This window comes from Equus quagga, chromosome 2, assembly GCF_021613505.1.
Source record: "Equus quagga isolate Etosha38 chromosome 2, UCLA_HA_Equagga_1.0, whole genome shotgun sequence".
NCBI classification, from domain to species: domain Eukaryota; kingdom Metazoa; phylum Chordata; class Mammalia; order Perissodactyla; family Equidae; genus Equus; species Equus quagga.
Window position 1 is genome coordinate 122,691,719 of NC_060268.1, and position 17,217 is coordinate 122,708,935.

Consider the following 17,217-nt stretch of genomic DNA (forward strand, 5'->3'; position numbering starts at 1 on the left):
TGGTTCCACAAACTCCCAGAAAAGACTAGAATGGAGAGTTCTTCAGGCTGAGCGCCCTGACCCTCCCATTGGCTCTGTGCCAGCGGGCAAACCTCCCCTGTTCCAGCTATTCCAGGACAGAGCCCAGGCCAGGCCCCACAAACACCTGGCCTCATCCATCCCAAGAAAACAAAGCTGGGAAATCCCCCTGCCTGTCCTTGCCCTAGCAGCCACATGTCCTGCCTCTGTGGCTGGGCTGGGGACAAGCGTGAGGGCTCCAGGTACAGGACTCCCAAAGTTAAGAGTTTCAGGTCACATTGGTGAATCATTCTGCAAGCAGATGCCACAGGTCTCTTCTCAGACGGGGAAACATGCAAGGTCAGCGTCAGCAGATCTGACCCTAAAAATAGGCTCTCGGATGCCAGTCAAGGTGGCCGTGTGTGCAGCTGCCACACACCCCACGGACCAGCACCTCCTGACCCAGCCAGCCCCCAGCACGTACAGGTAAGGCCCTCGGGTGGGGAGGCTGACACCTCTTGGGTCTAGTCAAATGTCCTTTGAGGCCTGGGTGCGGAGATTAGAGGCCTCCCTTTCCACCCTGTTCTGGAACTGTGGAGAACAGCTGACATCCTTTTAGTATGAAAGGCTTCTTGTTGCCCTTTCTCTAGAGACTGCATGGAATTTTCTCCACTCCCCTCCCTCTAATTCTGAGCTTCCAGTTCAAGGACCATTTCTAGAGGATAATAGGGTGGGTTAAAGCTCATCAGTCTCTTCTGAAGCATTGGATGCTTTATATCACATATCATATTCCAGCAAGGGTCTGCATTTAGCCAGTAGAGGGGAAAAAAATTTCAGAGGGAGACGGGGATAAAGACCCTGAAGTAACTCACACCATGTGTAGGGCAGCACAATTACAAATAAGTACTCAGCTCCGCAGGGATGAGAATCCTTCCTGTGTCCTGGGTAACGCTAGGCACCAGTTGGACAGAGTGACTGTTTTCGAAGCTTTTCCCAGTCCTGGTGGGAGGATGAGGTTGGGGATGACCGCCTTGGGAAAGATGGGGAGACTGGCTCACCGAGGGACAGAGCCACTCGACGAAGACAGCAGCATGTGTAGGTAGGAAGGTGGGAAGACGTCCTGTGTCTCAGACCAGGACTCTCCCATTAGACCCTGGCGCCCTTGTCCTACGGCCACAATGGCCCCTCATGGGCCTGGAACCCAAGAGCTGCTGGGTATGGGGCGGGGGGGGGGGGGGGGGGGGGGGGAGCTCTGATTGTTCAGGAAAGCTGAACACATTCCAAGGGAAAAACCTCTCAAGTAAGAAGGGAAGGGGCATGAGGTGCACTTGTGGAGAGTCTCCTCATGTTAAGGCCCCAGCACCTGATGGTCCCGGGTACTTGTAGCTTGTTCTGTCGCCCTGATCTCTCCCTTGTGGCCCCTCTTTATTCTCTTCAAGAGAAAATCATTTTGGTCCCACCAAATGACATTTACGAACAACACTTGAAGGGCTTCTGAGCTGAGTCCTGTACAAGGAAAGAGCCTTGGACATGGAGGGGAGTAGGAGAGGGTCTGAGGTTAGTGGGAGGTCAGTTGGCCCTGACGGCTCTTCAAGGGCAAAAGCAGATCTGTGCTGGGGGTGAGAGGGAAGGCAGTGGTCCTCCACCATCTGATAAGCTGGAGGTTCTCACTGGGGACACTTCAGTTCTGGGGTGACACTGGGCTTGGGGGGAATCTGGGTCCTATCTGAGAGTAGAATTCCTGCGGCTGTTGTCAACCACACAGGGGATGAGGAGCAGAGGAGGGGCACTGAGGCTTGCCTGTTAGCATTTCCTGCAACCCTGCTGAGGCCCAGCTGAGTCTACCCGGGGAGGGGACAAGCTGCCCTCCAGCAGCCACTGAGCCAGAGTTGGCCTTCCATAGACACTGCACAGCCTTTGTGTATTGGTAATGTTTCCTGGGGCTGACGATGTGCCAGGCACTGTTCCAAGAGCTTCTCTTATAAGCATTAACTCATTTACTCCTCACAACTACAGTAACCCTATGAGGGATGTACTTCATCATGTTCATTTTCAGATGAGGAAACCGAGAAACAAGGAAGTGAAGTGGTTTGTCAACGTCACAAAGTCCAGACAGTGGTAGAGACTAGAATCCAGTGTGCCTCAGAGTCTGATGGTATAGCCACTGCGCTCTAGTGCCCCTCAGTGGGGTGAGGGCAGCAGTGACATCTCACTCTCCTGCCTCCCTCGAGGCTCAGACTCAAACCTAGCTGCACCCCCAGGGAGGCCTGGGCCTGGAAACAGCTGCTCCAGGTCTTCAGCCAGACTCCAAAGCAGATGGTGTTTGAATTTTCTCTTCTGGTGACCCTTCGTGGTTCCGGTGACCACTTCCACAGTAAATAGGGGCTTAAGTCTCATAGCAGCCTGGCACAGCCACCAGATATTAACTGGCTGGAGAGAGTCCTTTCTCCTCCTCCCCAAACCTTGCTTGCACATCATATAGGAGCAAATGAGTCCCATCACCCATAGGAGAATGTTCAGGCTTATTTATGGCCTTTCCCATCTGCCACAACTACCCTTCAGAGACCCTCAGCCCTGGCCAAACTGCTCTATTCACTCTTCCCTATTCTTGGCTCAGAACTTAGCTCCCAGCAGAGTTGGGAATTCTCCATCCACCCTTCTCCCTGCCTCCTTGTCCTCCCTTCATGAAACATTCTTTGAACCCATTTCAGTGTGCCAAGGACTTATATTATCTCATATAATCCAACAACCAGTGAGATGGATATTATCCCCATTTTATAGATAAGGAAGTTGAAGCCCAGGAACGTGAGACTCCAGGTCCTGTGAGAGCTCTTTCCATGCCTTCATACCACTTTGTGCTTCACACTGGGGAGGAAGGCATATAGAATTGAAAGGCCCAGGCCTGCCCTCAGGAGTGTATACCTTATGACCAAGAATATCGTGGCCTATCTATTGACATGGGTTGGGATGCTCAGCTGCCTGGTTTGAGTTCCAGCCATACCACTTACTAGCTTAATGTCGTTACTAACTTCTCTGACCCTCACTTTTCCAATCTGTAAAGTGGGAAAAGCTATTCCCTGTCTAGAGATTTTGAGCGTAGATAATCACTGGGCACATGACAAAAGTAACCAAGTGTGTAATCATTTCTCTGCATCCTGCTAGAGCCTCGATTTCTTAGTGAGCTTTTGTGGCAGGTTAAGAGCTGAGAGCTTAGCCCCCAGCCTTCCCCAGGCCCAGAGCCTCCTTTGTGCAGCATCAAGAGACAGGCTTAGGGAGGAATAGTAGCCTGGATGGAATGGAGGGGAAGCAGACCCACGGTGAGGGCCGCACCCCCACGGTCTACCCCACCCCCATTTCTCCTCACACAAACAAGCCTCATGTTCTGAGGTGATACACAGCAGGAAACAGTTCTTAAAAGATGTGGGTTAAAAGGCCATTTATTCCTGAGTTCACGAGCTGTGAAACTGCCTGCAGTGTTTCCACACATTTTCAGAGGCAGCAAAGGCCCAGCTACTTAGGAGTCAGGACCCACAACTGGCCTGCTCAGATGTCATGGCCTCTTGTCTCCTGTGCCAGAGCCTTCTCTTCCCTACTGGGGCCCAGGCTGCAGAGGTAAAGTTCATCCCAATGGCAACCTTGTCTGAGGAGGAAGCCATGTGTGGGCCTCCAGCCTACTCACAGTTTCTGGGAGGCCTGACTCTGCCAAACCAAGATTGGAGAAATCAATTAGGAGTTCATAAATTACCACACAAAGCACTTTAAAACCATTCGAAGAGTTAATCAAACAAGTTAATGACATCAACACCACAGTAGAAGGAATATTAAATTACCTCTTTAAATGACGCCTTTTCTGTTTTTTAATAAAAGGATTTTATATTAATTCACTTAATTGCCTCCTGTTAATGTACTTGCCAGAATCCAAACAAACAAAAAAATCTGTTAAACTTGGATTATGTCTGATACATTAAGAATTAAATTATAGACAACAGAAAATTCCTGGGTTTTCACATCTAGGTTTTAATTTTTTAAAAATCCACAGCCTTTATTTCCTAGTTGTGAACATTTTTGCAGATTTAAGATGCATAAAGACAAGCACTGACCTGTAGTAAATTTAAAATATGTATATCTATATACATACACTGCTGCCAAATTCCGCCCCTCTACATACCCCAGCAGTAGGCATTACTGTGCTAATAGAGTAATTTACCCAACCACAACAACATTTTTAGTCTCCTTTTATTTCAAGGCACATTCCAAGCCCAACTTGGGTGGTGTCCTGGAAGAAATGTGGTGTGCATGCATTTAAACACAGACGAACTTCCCCCAATTATCCCAATGCATTAGGACATAAATATGCGACATACACATATGCACAGATATAGAATAACTTCAAAGGGAGAGGTAAATTTTTTAAAAGATTAGATTTTAAAAGACTTCTAGAAGGAAGATATCTTTCTGGCCCAGCCCATCCCCGGTGCTTAACAGACAGATGGGTGAGTAAAGCTGGGTGGAGGGAAGGGACAGGGCCAGGTCTAACTTCTGAGGTGAAGTCAAGGAGGAAGTTATGCCACTTCCCATCCCCACTCATGACCCACTAGAGCACCCCAACATGAGGTGATTTAGATTAAGCCAGGAGCAGGCTAAGGCAAGTCATGGGGGACGGGGCAGGGTGCTGCCCTCTCTATCTGACATCTGTTTCTAGTCAGAAGGGAAGGAAGTTTCCCTCAGAGGTAGATTTACCCCAAAGCTTCAGAACCCCACACTTGCACTGGCCTCTTCCAAGGCCCTGCACCTATTTGGTTTTCTTAAAGAAATTGTACAAGCTTCAGGACCCACAAAACTTGATTCCCCTCTGGTTTCCCGGGAAGCACTGAGGGACTAGAATGAACTTCTGACATGACCTAGGCCTGGCTCAGCCACCAGAGGCCTCAAGGGGAGCACAGCCCCATCTTTGTGGAGCTCACACTTACTAGGATACTCAGTGCCATGCGAGACGTAAGGAACACTTGGTCAGGCCTTGGCCTAAAGCCCACCTTTCTGCACCTCAGCCCATAGTTTTAGCGTGAGCATCTATTACATCCAGAACAATTCTAAAATAGAACTTACACAGGCTTTTTTTTCCCCCTCCATATACTCAAGTAATACATGTTCATCACAGAAACTTTAGAAAAGATGATTCCTTAAAAAGAAGAAAAATCACACATAATTCTATCATACTAAAATAAGCATATAGCCAGTGTTAATATTTTGGTGAAATGTATTTTTGTATAAGAACAGAATCACACTGTACATGCTGCTTCATAAATTTCTGGTCTCTTCTCTCCACTGGCACAAGCCTCTTTCCCTTTAATTCCTCAGAACCCCCACAAAGGCGGCTGTCTGTTGTGTCTAACAGTTTCACCGAAGGCGTAGGGTGACAAAGAGGGGGCTGACATAGCTATAGGGCACCACAAAGTTGAACATTGGGAATCCTTGTTCTCAGCAGTTCTGTGGCTGTTTCTCCCCTGGACACTCCTCACCTGGCTGTCTCTGGCCCCCACCACCCTCACCCCCCAGCAGGATCCCTCACATCCCTTCTGGAGATGTTCTAAGAGGCTCAGAACTCCCCTTGCTTTCTTGTAGGAACAATGTAGCTCTCTTTGTTTCACACCACCACTTTCAGAGTCATGCTTCAGGACTTACCTTTTTCTCATCAAAAAAATCTCCAGTGGTGTTTTTTGTTAAGCAAGAGGCCTCTTCTGTGGCTCACATTCTTGGGCATATATACTCCACCAGTTTCTGCAGGTTCAAGGGGTGCACTTAGACATTTAATTTTCCCACTGAAATGAATGATGCATCTCTCCACTCTGCTTCTCCCATACTCCATCTTAGAAAGCAAAAGAGTTCGGTTTGGGTTTTTTGTTTGTTTTTCTGTTTGTTTTAAAAAGCATTTCTACTCCTTTTGTTACAGCTCCATTTTATCAAAGACGAAAATGAAGCTTAGGAAGGATGAGACATGTAGATCTGAGAGTCCTCAGTGCCCGGTGGGCCTATGAGAGCAGTGAATGGCCACAAGCCAATGAATGTAGGGAGAGAGGGACAGAGAGGCAGAGAAGATCCAGGAAAGTTCCAGGTCCTGGGAGCAAGCAAGATAGAGTGGAAATTACAAATTAGAAGTCACAAGCAGCTTTCTGCCCAGACTGTTCTGTTTGGCCAGCATAGGTAAACAACAGACATGGTTATTTATTACAAAATATGATTATTTATTTTTTTTTTTGAGGAAGATTAGCCCTGAGCTAACATCTGCTGCCAATCCTCCTCTTTTTTCTGAGGAAGACTGGCTCTGAGCTAACATCCGTGCCCACCTTCCTCTACTTTATACATGGGATGGCTGCCACAGCATGGCTTGCTAAGTGGTGCCATGTCCGCACCCGGGATCTGAACCGGCAAACCCCGGGCCGACAAAGCAGAACAGAAAAAAATTCCCCTGAGTCCTGCCACTTGCCCACAGTGTGGACATGTTGATGGGTTTTTTTCTAGTTAAAATATATATATATATATATATGTATATATAATTACATATATACACTTTTTTTTTTTACATAAACTCAAATCGCAGTGTCAAAATTATAGTTTTGAATTCAGATCAAAGCCTTCCCTCATTGGGCAAGGGAAACCTGTATCTAAATGCAAGCTGTACCGTCGAAAATTCTGAAATGGAGTCAGAATTAATGTGTTGATTATTTCCAGAAATAGCTCCTCAGTGGCAAGACCACTGTTTCACAGAGGGAAACGGCACTCCAGGCCTTGTTGGTCAAGGCCCATTTGGCCTCTGCATTCTCTGTTATCACAGAGTCTTTAAATGTTTTAAAATTAGCAGCATTTTAGCTCAGGTTCCCTCCAAGGCAGACCCTGAGACCAAGGTTTCGGTGCAAGTTGTTCATTTGCGAAGTGCTCCAGCAAGCACAGTGCAGAGTGGAGAAGTGAGACCAGCAGGGAAGAGAGCCAGCAGAGGATGTGTGAGTGAGCAGGGTACCACTCTGAGCATGGGGCAGGAGCACACTGGGGAGCCTCCAAGAAACTGCGTAGAACAGACTCTAGAATGGTCCCAGTCAGGGTGGGGGAAGCTGGCGTATTTATCCACCAACTCCTGCCCCTCATTGGCAATAGCTTCTGTGAGCACTTCCCCATGCTTCAGATCTGACTAGTGCAAAGACCAGAAAATACCCACAAGCCAAGAGATTCAGGGGCTTGCAGGAGGAAACCTTTTGTGTATAAGGGAACTGTCCACTTACACTGCAGTGATCTGAGCCGAGGAATGGGATGGGACAAGGATAGCATTTGCTACAGCTGCCTATATTTAAAAATCAGCAGGTTTCTCATGAAACTCTGCCTTCTGACTTCTCATAAAAATATCAGACAATCCGGGCTTGCATTCTCACATGGAATGGCAAGTGGCTGCCCCTTCAGAGAGGGCATTTGCTCTCTAGTGTGCCACAGTCCCCACTACTCCAAGATGTCTCCAGCTTGAAGCCAATAGTTAGGTTTTTGCTTGTTTGTTTTATTCTTACATACCCAGTCCACTTCCCTGCTCTGTATTACCTGCCTGGCTCCTCTAGGAAGGAGCCTGAGTTTGCGCTGCTCTGAGGAGGAGGCAGGCTGATGCTGCAATAGGCCAAGTAGCCTTCAAGTTGGCATTTGGTTTCCTCGGGCCAAACCTTTAAATATGAAGCTGCAGCAGGAAGCTGGAGGCCTTTCTGGACAACCTGCCCAGCTCTCATTATGACATTTAGCCTGTGATAGATATTGTGTGTGTCATCAAGACCTTGGCAGTTAATCTCTGGGTCAAATCTATGGAAACCAAACAGAACAGATTTGTCTTCCCCTTCCATCTTGGCTGTGATCTGGGAAACAGACGCTCCAGCCTCTCTGAGGTTCAGAGATTTGGGAGCCATGCAGAGAGGGATGCACACAGGCCGCCTTCAGGATTTGGAAAGATTACAGGTCTGTGGTTTCTGGACAGTTCTGTGCTTTGTTCTCATTCCCCATCAAATCTGCATGCTGGAGGATAATAGATCCCAGAGCTCCCTATGCATGCCAAGCCACTCTGGGTAGACCACACCACTTCCTCTTCTGTCTGGAAATTCAGCCGCGGCTTTCAGCACGGAGATGGGGATGGGGATGGCTCCTTCCACAGGATAATGAAGGAGGAAAGGCCTCAGCAAGGGTGAGGTCAGCTTCAGTGATCAAAGGAGGCAAGCAGAAGTTTCAGAATGCAATTTACTCCAGCATCTCCCTAAATCACCTCTTCTGAAGCTTCCTTTAGTGGTTCAAAATGGCCTAAACTTCCAAATTTAGGTATATGGTGCCCAGCTTCTACTTACTTTGAAATAAAAAGAGTTGGTGCCATGGACAGGCTGAGCTCCAGACCTCTCAAAATGAAGGTGCCTGGACCTGAAGCAAGGAGAGCTATAATGGCACTCTTAGGATCCTGAGGTGTCTGTGCTGGTTCCTGCCACAGAAGTTTCTGGCCATCCCTTGAAACAACTCCCCACTTTGTGAGTGGAAATGCCAGCAGGCAGGCCCCAGAAGGGAGTTCAGGCCTGAGCAACCACCCACTACAGGGGCCTGTCCATCCTGTATTCTGCACTCGGCTCACATTCACCCCACTTCCAAATTAGCCCAGAGGCTCAGTCCTGCCTCATCAGCTCTGGCTGAGTCCCTAGCAGGCTCACAGTTCTTTATTTATTCACTCCCTGAGTCATTCATTCACTCATTTCATTCATTCACCAAGCCATTTCCTCATACTACAAATACTTTTTAAACACCTCCCCCATGTCAGACACTGAGTCTGCAGAGACAAAGAACTCTAAGGAGCTGTCTTCAAGGAGCCCAGAGGAAGGTCGTCCAGCCCCTCACTCCTCCCAGTCCTGCACCCTCCTTCTAGGCTGAAGACCTGGCCTCCACTTCAGTGAGAAGATGGAAAGTATATTGAGCACCCTTACTACCCTTCTCCTGACTTAACAGCTCCTGACTCTTTAGCCATACTACTCGTGGGCAATTATCAAATTTCAGTGAGCATCAGACTCACTTGGGAGCTTGTGAAAATACAGACTCCTAGGCCCTTACCCCAGTCCAGGGTGCAACCCAGGAATCTGTATTTTTAGCAAGTGCTGGATGAGTCTGAGAGAAGTGGTCTTTAGATCACACTTTGACAGACCCCAAAGAAGGGTCACCCCTGCTGCCTATTGCTCCCAACCCCCAACTCAGGATTTTGCAGAAGAAAGTTACAGATCCTGGCTTCCCACGATCCTCAAAGACACACACTGCTAGCTAGTGATCCTTTAATTTATCTACTGTGAACGTGGGAGAATCAAATTCTCCATAGAAGTGCTTTCAACCCCTTCTTTTTCTTTTTAAAACTTTTTAATGGAAATTTCAAACACATACAAAGAGAAACAGTAACTACCTTACGACCATCATCCAACCCCAACCACCATTATCCACAGCCAATCCTGCCTCATCACACCTCCACCTATACTCCCCACCCCACACACAATATATTATTACATTTTCCAACTATATCGTCTTTGAAGCAAATCCCAGACATTAGATCATTTCATCTGAGTATTTCAGTATATGTGTCTAAAAGATAAGGCCCTGTGATGTAACTTAACTGTCCTCTGAATCTCATGCAAATTGGTATTTAGATCTAGACTCTGAAGACTCTGATCAAAGATTCAGGTTTTTCTTTGGTGAGACTACTTTTGTGGTGGTGGTACGTTCTTCCGTCAGAGGGCCCATAATGTCTGGTCATCTCTTCTTATGTTACTAGCAGTCAATATTCAATGCCTACGTCCGTTAGTTCATTGGGTGTTATAAAATGGTGCTTTCTTCCTTCTTTATTATCTGGAATACTTCTATAAAAGACAAAATTTCCCTCATCTACCCAGTAGTACAGTTTGTATCAGAAAGGAACAATAAATGCTGGATTCTTTCCCTTTACTTATCCATCTGCAAAATAACGAGCTGGTTCTCTAGCATCTTCCAACAGTGAACAGTTGTTTTAAGTATCATTACTATTTCGATGTTTGACATGTTTCAATTCGCTGCAATTGTTTTTATTATTCATGTTCAAATTGTTCCATTTTTGACAAGAGGGAGCCTCTTTGAGTTTATTCTGAGTCCTTTTCACATGATCCTAGTGGTCTTGGAACTACCAACTCTTTTTTACATTTTTCAGATCCCTGGCCTGCCCCTCCTCACACTGCATCCCCCACCCTACCCCCTCCCATTCAGCAATTACTTCTCAGAAGACAAAGACCGTGTGTTACAAACATTCTCAACTTACAATCATCCTCATCTGTAAAATGGAGATAATAATAGCGCCTATCTCCTCGGGTTGTTAAGAAGATTAAATGAGTTAATAATTGTAGAGCACTTGGAACAGTGCCTGGCATAAAATACGTGCTACATAAATATTTGCTAACTAAATAAATAATATTTCCTCCCCATCACTCACCTCCATGTTTCTCAGTTACCTCACTTTTTTCTCCTCCCTTCCAGTCTCAGAGCACCAGGAGCATAACTTCCCTTCCAAGGCTGTCTGAGTGTAGATGTATCAGTCGTTCAACTCAGGGAACAAACCTGCCCAATTCCACAGTGAATTCATTTCCTTGGGGACAGTGGACACTCTTCTCCTGCATTTCACTTGCAGACCCTGACAAGCTCTCCAAACACACATGTCAATCTCTAAACCCAGCTTTCTACCTTGGAACATCTCTTCTGAACCCCCAGTAAGTCAGCACAACCACCAGCCTCCTAGCGTGTGAGCGGCAAACAGTGACTTCAACTGTCTTAACAAGCTGACTAACCCTCACACAGCCAAATCTCCTCCCACTCTGTTGATCGAAAACAAATAAACAGTCAGTTTTCTTAATCAGCAAAATGGGTTTATTTTGGAACAACAAAGAGTTGCAATTTGGGACATGGTCTATTGTGAACCTCAGGCAAGTCTGGGAAAACAAAGGAGACAAACATTCTTTTATGAAGTTGGGCAGGGCTGTTATTAACAGAGTCTATTGGAGGAAACTGAGAGTTTGAAGTATAGTGACTTTTCATTAGCTGAGTTATGGCAGTCTCTTATTGGCTGAGCTCTTGCGGGACAAGGAGGAATTTCTTCCTTCCTTCTGCCAGGGTAGTAAAGTAGTATCACTTCCTGTCCAGAGATGCAAGGTATGGCTCTGCCTGTGGGGGTCTGTAGCCTCCTGACTCCATTTTAAAGGAGGTTTCTGTTTATTAATTCTCACAACCCTACGGCTTCTGAAGCCCCGAGAATGTATATGGCTCCCAGACTACACAGGCTCTGGATTTCCAGGTGTGCCCCTTCCAGTGGCCGATGGCTCTCTGCACATGTTGAGTACCACCAACCTGGAATGGCAGGGACCTTCTGGGCCTTCCTATTCGGGTTCAAAGTGGCCCAAACCAGCAGATTCCATTCAGATAAAGGAAAAAGTAGGCACTAAAGAAGAGGTAAAATCTAAAGGAAAGGAGGCAAGAGACCGGCTGCTGCAGGGATTTCTTAGGCCTGAAGCCGACCTCTGGTCTGTGGCAAATCCTCCTCAGCCCACGTCAGAGGGTGCCCAACACTCTTGCTCTGGTGGAGACTGGAATGTTGAGGAAGTGTTGTTTAACTGTCATCATGGCCTCCCTGCTTGCCTCTGTGGCCTGGGAAGAGGAAGCAGGAACACAGCAGGCCAGCGAAATGCCTGCCAAAGCTTAAGATCAGCTTATCCCTTCCTCTCTTTGTGAAGCCCATTTCCTACCTCTGTCCCCTGCTAACCCCAATCCTGACTTTCTCTCATGCCCAGCTGCAGAAAGGAAAGCAAATCCCTTGGCTCCAAAATGACATCCGGAGAACCAAAGACAAGCCTCAAGAATGCCTGCCCATCTGCCCGGAGGCTGCTGCCGAAGGCAGAGGAGGAGGAGGAGGCAGACTACTGCGCCCCTGGGGCCTTCGAGTTGGAGCGCCTCTTCTGGAAAGGCAGTCCCCAGTACACCCACGTCAATGAAGTCTGGCCCAAGCTGTACATCGGTGACGAGTAAGTCCCCAGGCCAATCCTCACCTTCAGCCTCGCCCAGGAGAAGGCAGCCAGCCCCTCCCCAAGTCACACCCTCGCCACCTCTTCACTATGAGCTTTTGCTTTTTAGCTTAGTTATTTTGTGAGAATTCTTTTAGTTAGGTCTAGGTTTATTTTCATATTACAGAAAACTCAGAAAAGGGGCTTAAGCAAGATAGAGCTTTATTTCTGTCTCACATAAAGGAAGTCCAGAGGAAATCAAGTTGGGGCCATCACGGCAGCTCCAGGGTCATCAGGAACCTAGGCTCCTGTGCTTCTGCTCCACCATCCCAAGGGCGCGGCTTCCTTCCTCATGGTTACTGCATGGCTCAAGATTACTGATAGTGCTCCAGCCATTATCTAGGATCCAGACCACAGGAAGGCAGAAGGGAGTGAACAAAAGGGCATCTTTCCAAAGGGAAATCTCACCTAAGACTTCCCCTACCCCTAGCTGCAAGGCAGGCTGGAAAATGTAGTTGTTTATTTTAGCTGGGTATAATACCAGCAAGAATAAAGTCAGTTCTCAGTTTGGTGGCATAGAGCACATTAACCCATGTGTTGGGAAGCATAGGCCTAGCAAAGTTGAGATTGCTGTTCCCGCCACTAAATTTTTTTTCTCTTTTTTTTGTGAGGAAGATTGGCCCTGAGCTAACATCTGTGCCAATATTCCTTTACCTTATGTGGGATGCCGCCAGAGCGTGGCCTAACAAGCATGGATTTGAACCTATGAACCCTGGGCTGCCAAAGCAGAAAGTGTGAACTCAACCACTATGCCACCAGGCCAACTCCTCCCCCCTAGATTTTTATAGCCACCATTCCCCACTCCTTAAACAATTGGGAAGTGCCTACTGTAAATAATATTAATAATAATAATGCCTGTCATTTATTGAATACTATGTGCCAGGCACTGTCTTAGCCATCTTGCATGTACAATCTCATTTTATTCTCACCATAGCCCAATGAAAGAGGTCACCTAATTACTCCCATTTTAAAGATAAGGAAACTGAGGTACAGAGGAGTTAAGTAGATGGCCAAAGGTCCCAGAGCTCAGTAGGTGGCAGAGAGCTGGATTCGAATACAGCCCAACCCAGAAGCTTTCATCTTAACTAGGACTCCCACTCCTCCCTCCCTCCCCCAGGATTTCAGCCCACATTCCATCTTTCCAAGGAGCGGGTGTGCAGGACCCTCCATGTGTGATTTCAATATACGTTGCGCTGCTTAAAACCTAAGGAGAGCTGTCTAGTCGTGGGAAGATCTAGGGGCAGAATTCTTTGCCTATTTTTTCCCTTAATATTTTTAAATTGAAAAAGTTACAAAAATTACATGCCCTTTGATACTAAATTAAACAACATAGAGGGTTATAAAAACAAACTGCATAATCTCCCTTTGTCCTCTCTTAATTTTGCCACTGAGTAACTAATATTAAGTTTACTTGCATACTTCTACGACTTTATGTATGCTATTGCAAACATAAGAAAACATATGCACACATATAAAGGGTTTTCATTTCTTTTAAAGAATTTTTAGCAAAAAAAAAAAAAAGGAATCATACAATTCTGTATTTTTGCTATTCCATAGTATAGCTGTACCCCAACTTATCCAATCATTTCCCAGTGTGAACATTAGGGGAGTCTAGGGCAAAGGTATATAGGGACTCTCTGAACTGTTTTTTTCCAAAAATAATAGCTTCAGTGAGATATATCTCATACTCCATAAAATTCACTCTTTTAAACTGTACAAGTGTACAATTCAGTGGTTTTATATAGTCACAGAGTTGTGCCCCTATCACCACTATCTATTTTCAAAGCATTTTCATCACCTCAAAGCATTTCGAATCCATTACGTACTCACTCTACATTCTCCATCTTGACCTAGTCTTAGGCAACCACCAATCTGCTGTCTGTTTCTATGGATTTACCTGTTCCGGACACTTCATACAAATGGAATCACAATATGTGACCTTTTGTGGCTGGCTTCTTTCACTTAGCATAATGTTTTCAAGGTTCATCCAAGTTGTAGCATATATCAGTATTCTAATCTTTTTTATTGCCAAATAATCTCTGTACCGTTTTGGCAACTTTTCTCTAAGTCTAAAATTAGTTCAAAATTAAATATACATACACTTAGACTCAAAATATCACTATAAGAGACGTAATTTATGGAAATAAGAGTACCAATGCATAAGGAAATATGCACAACAATGTTTATTTTAACACTGTTTGAAGTAGCCAAAAAAAGGGTGGGGGGCGGAATCTGAATCTCTTATCTTTTAATAATAAAATATTAAATAAATGTAGTAAACATATGGTTTTTCTACCATAAAAGCAATATATGCCCATTACATTAATATAGAAGTCTTTGTTTCTCTATTTGTAATAGTTTAAAGAGAACCTTCCTCATAGGGTTGTAAGGATTAAGTGAGATAATATATGTAAAATATTAGTGCAGTGCCTAGTACCTAGTAAGCACTCAATAAAAGTTAGCTGTAATAATAAAATAGTGATTAATGTAAGCAAGAAAACTTTTAAATCTCCCAGAACAGTCACCAAAGCCCACTAGTCTGAAGCCACTCCTATTAATAATTCAGTATATTTCTTTCTAGGCTTTCTGTGTTTTATTTTTGGGTTTGAAATTTGTTTTTATATAGTTGTAACCATAATGCTTTTTCATTTTATTTTTTTTTCCCACATAGCATCATTCATAAACTTTTCCCTTATTACATCTCATATATTTAATTACTATATATAATATACATATTATAATTATATATATACAATAATATATCAGATGGATATAAGATCATTTATTTAACCACTTCCCTATTGTTAGACATACCAGTTATTTCTATGTTCTCGCTTTTATAAATAATGCTGCAGCGGACATCTTTATGCATAAAAATTTTCTCAGATTTAGGATTATTTCCTTAGATCTGACCCTAAAAATGGTATAACTGGGGGAAGGAGGATTGAGATTTTAAGACTTACACTGTCTCTATGTCTTTATCTATGCTGTTCCCTTTGTCTAAAATGCCTTCCTTTCATCTCATCTCTGTGTCCAGATTCTATCCATTCTTCAAAGTCCACTCAAGTTACTTCTGCCATGAAGCTAGCTTTCCCCAATCCCTGTAGTGAGAAGAAAGTTTTTCTCCCTGTACTATATTATTTACCTTTCCAACAGCATATAATAGTAATAACAGCTAATTGGATTGGATTCTCACCATGGACCGTGCCCTGTGCTAGGCATCTTTAAACTCCACAACAACCCTATGAAGGAGGTGCCATTTTTACTCCTATTTTACAAATGGGCAAACCAAGGCTCACAGAGCTCATCTATTTAGTCAATCAGTCAGTGAGTATTTACTGGGCACCTTAATAGGAGCTGTGGGAGATACAAAGAGGAAACTGAGGCTCAGTGAAATTAACTGACTAGCCCAAGGTCACCCACCAGCCAGTGATAGAATTTATACACAAATCCAGATCAAGAATATGTGGTCAGTCAGATAAAGCAGCTGTTCTACAGTTGAGGAGAAGCGGTGTGTAGAAAGGTAACAGGGAACAGAGAGAGAAGTAGTTTGCAGGGATGGAATGCAGGGTTTGAGTCCCGACTCTGCCAGTTACCATCTGTGTGATCTTGGACAAACTGGTTTACATCCCTTCTCCTTGTACGGGCAGTAATAGGGCATATCTCATAGGGTGAAGATTAAATGAATTAAAACAAGTAAAGTGCTAGAGTAGTAGCTGGCACACAGTAAACCCTGAGTAAGTGTTTGGTATTAGTATGGATCTGAGAAAGCATTACAGAAGAGGTGAATCCCAAGCTTGACTTTGGAAGATGGGTAGGATTTCAACAAAATTCAGGCCAGAAGGAGCAGGATGATAAAAGACATAGAGGTGAGAGCAAACAGGGTGATTTACCTGGAATACAGGGGATAAATGTGGGAGAAGGGGCACTTTCAGAAGGTCTGTGATTACGCCATATTTTACCAGTGTGTGGTGAGCCTAGATTTAGCCATGTGACAACAGGTAACCCCAACATCTTGGTGGCCTACCACAATAATAGTTTATTTCTCACTCATGTGATGTGTCCCTGGTGGACACGTCGGCTGGTTCTAACTGTGCTTCATGTCCACTTTACTCCAGGACCTAGGACTCAGAAGTAGCCCCTACCTTGGATTTTGTGAGTCTCCTGCAGAGAAAAGAGACACATGGCAAACCACAAGTTAACTCAGAAGTGACACATGCCACTTATGCTCACATTTCATTGGCCAAAGCAAGTCCATGCCAAAGCCTCAAGTCAATGGGGTAGGAAAGTGTAACCCGACCCTAGGGAGGGGCAGCAAATATTCTAAATGATAACACACAGACTGCCAAAGCCACAGTCTACTCTTGGGGTAGAGGCTCTAGGCAGGTCCTTTTGCCTGATGAGTGAAAGGGCCTATATCCTCATCTCTAAAAATGGTTACTGAGGAGATTCAAAGAAATACGGAATGTGAAAGCATTTTGTAAATTATAAAGTAACAGACAAATGCAAATGTTATTATTATTATTGCTACTTAGTGAGAAAGAAACCTGGGAAGGTAGGTCAGGGTCAGGTTGTGGAAGGCTGAGGGCTGGCCAAGGGACTTCATTCAGGAAGCCACTGAGAGTGTTTGAGCAGGACAGACATGTTCTAGTTAGTAGAGTTCCAGACAGTAGAGCTTGACGCAATAAGATACGCTTGCATCCTTGATATCTGACCATAACCTTGCTTCTTTCAACCAAGATGATGTCACTCCCCTTTCAGTTCAATCCAGCTCTGTCTAACTGAGCCTCAAAACAAACACACACGCACACAGTCTAGGCAAGCTCCATGGTCAGCGTGAGTGACCTGCATGCACAGCAGGGGCAGGGGGCTAAAGTCAGCACAGAGTGATGTTTGTCCCCTTCTCTGCTTAGGGTCCCTCCTAGACATCCACTTAACAAGGTTAACAAGACTCACAGATGCTTACTGAGCAATTAATTCCACTGCTAGTGCAACCACATGGAGGTTATAACCCAGCCGAGAGCAGGCACAGCTGCCGGTGTTTCTTGGTCTCTTTGCAGATGTTGCCCAAAGCAGCAAAAAGTTCCAAGCTGCCTTCTCA

General features: G+C 45.2%; 1 protein-coding gene across 1 annotated transcript in view; it reads left to right on the forward strand.

Moving 5' to 3' along the window:
* The first annotated feature begins 271 nt into the window (after positions 1 to 271).
* Positions 272 to 17,217, forward strand: part of DUSP29 (dual specificity phosphatase 29) — a 33,299-nt gene continuing 16,353 nt past the window's right edge. The window contains exons 1-2 of the mRNA XM_046654571.1: positions 272 to 483; positions 11,847 to 12,077. Coding sequence (XP_046510527.1) covers positions 320 to 483; positions 11,847 to 12,077 — 395 coding nt within the window. The 5' untranslated portion in view covers positions 272 to 319. The remainder of the gene's footprint in view (positions 484 to 11,846; positions 12,078 to 17,217) is intronic.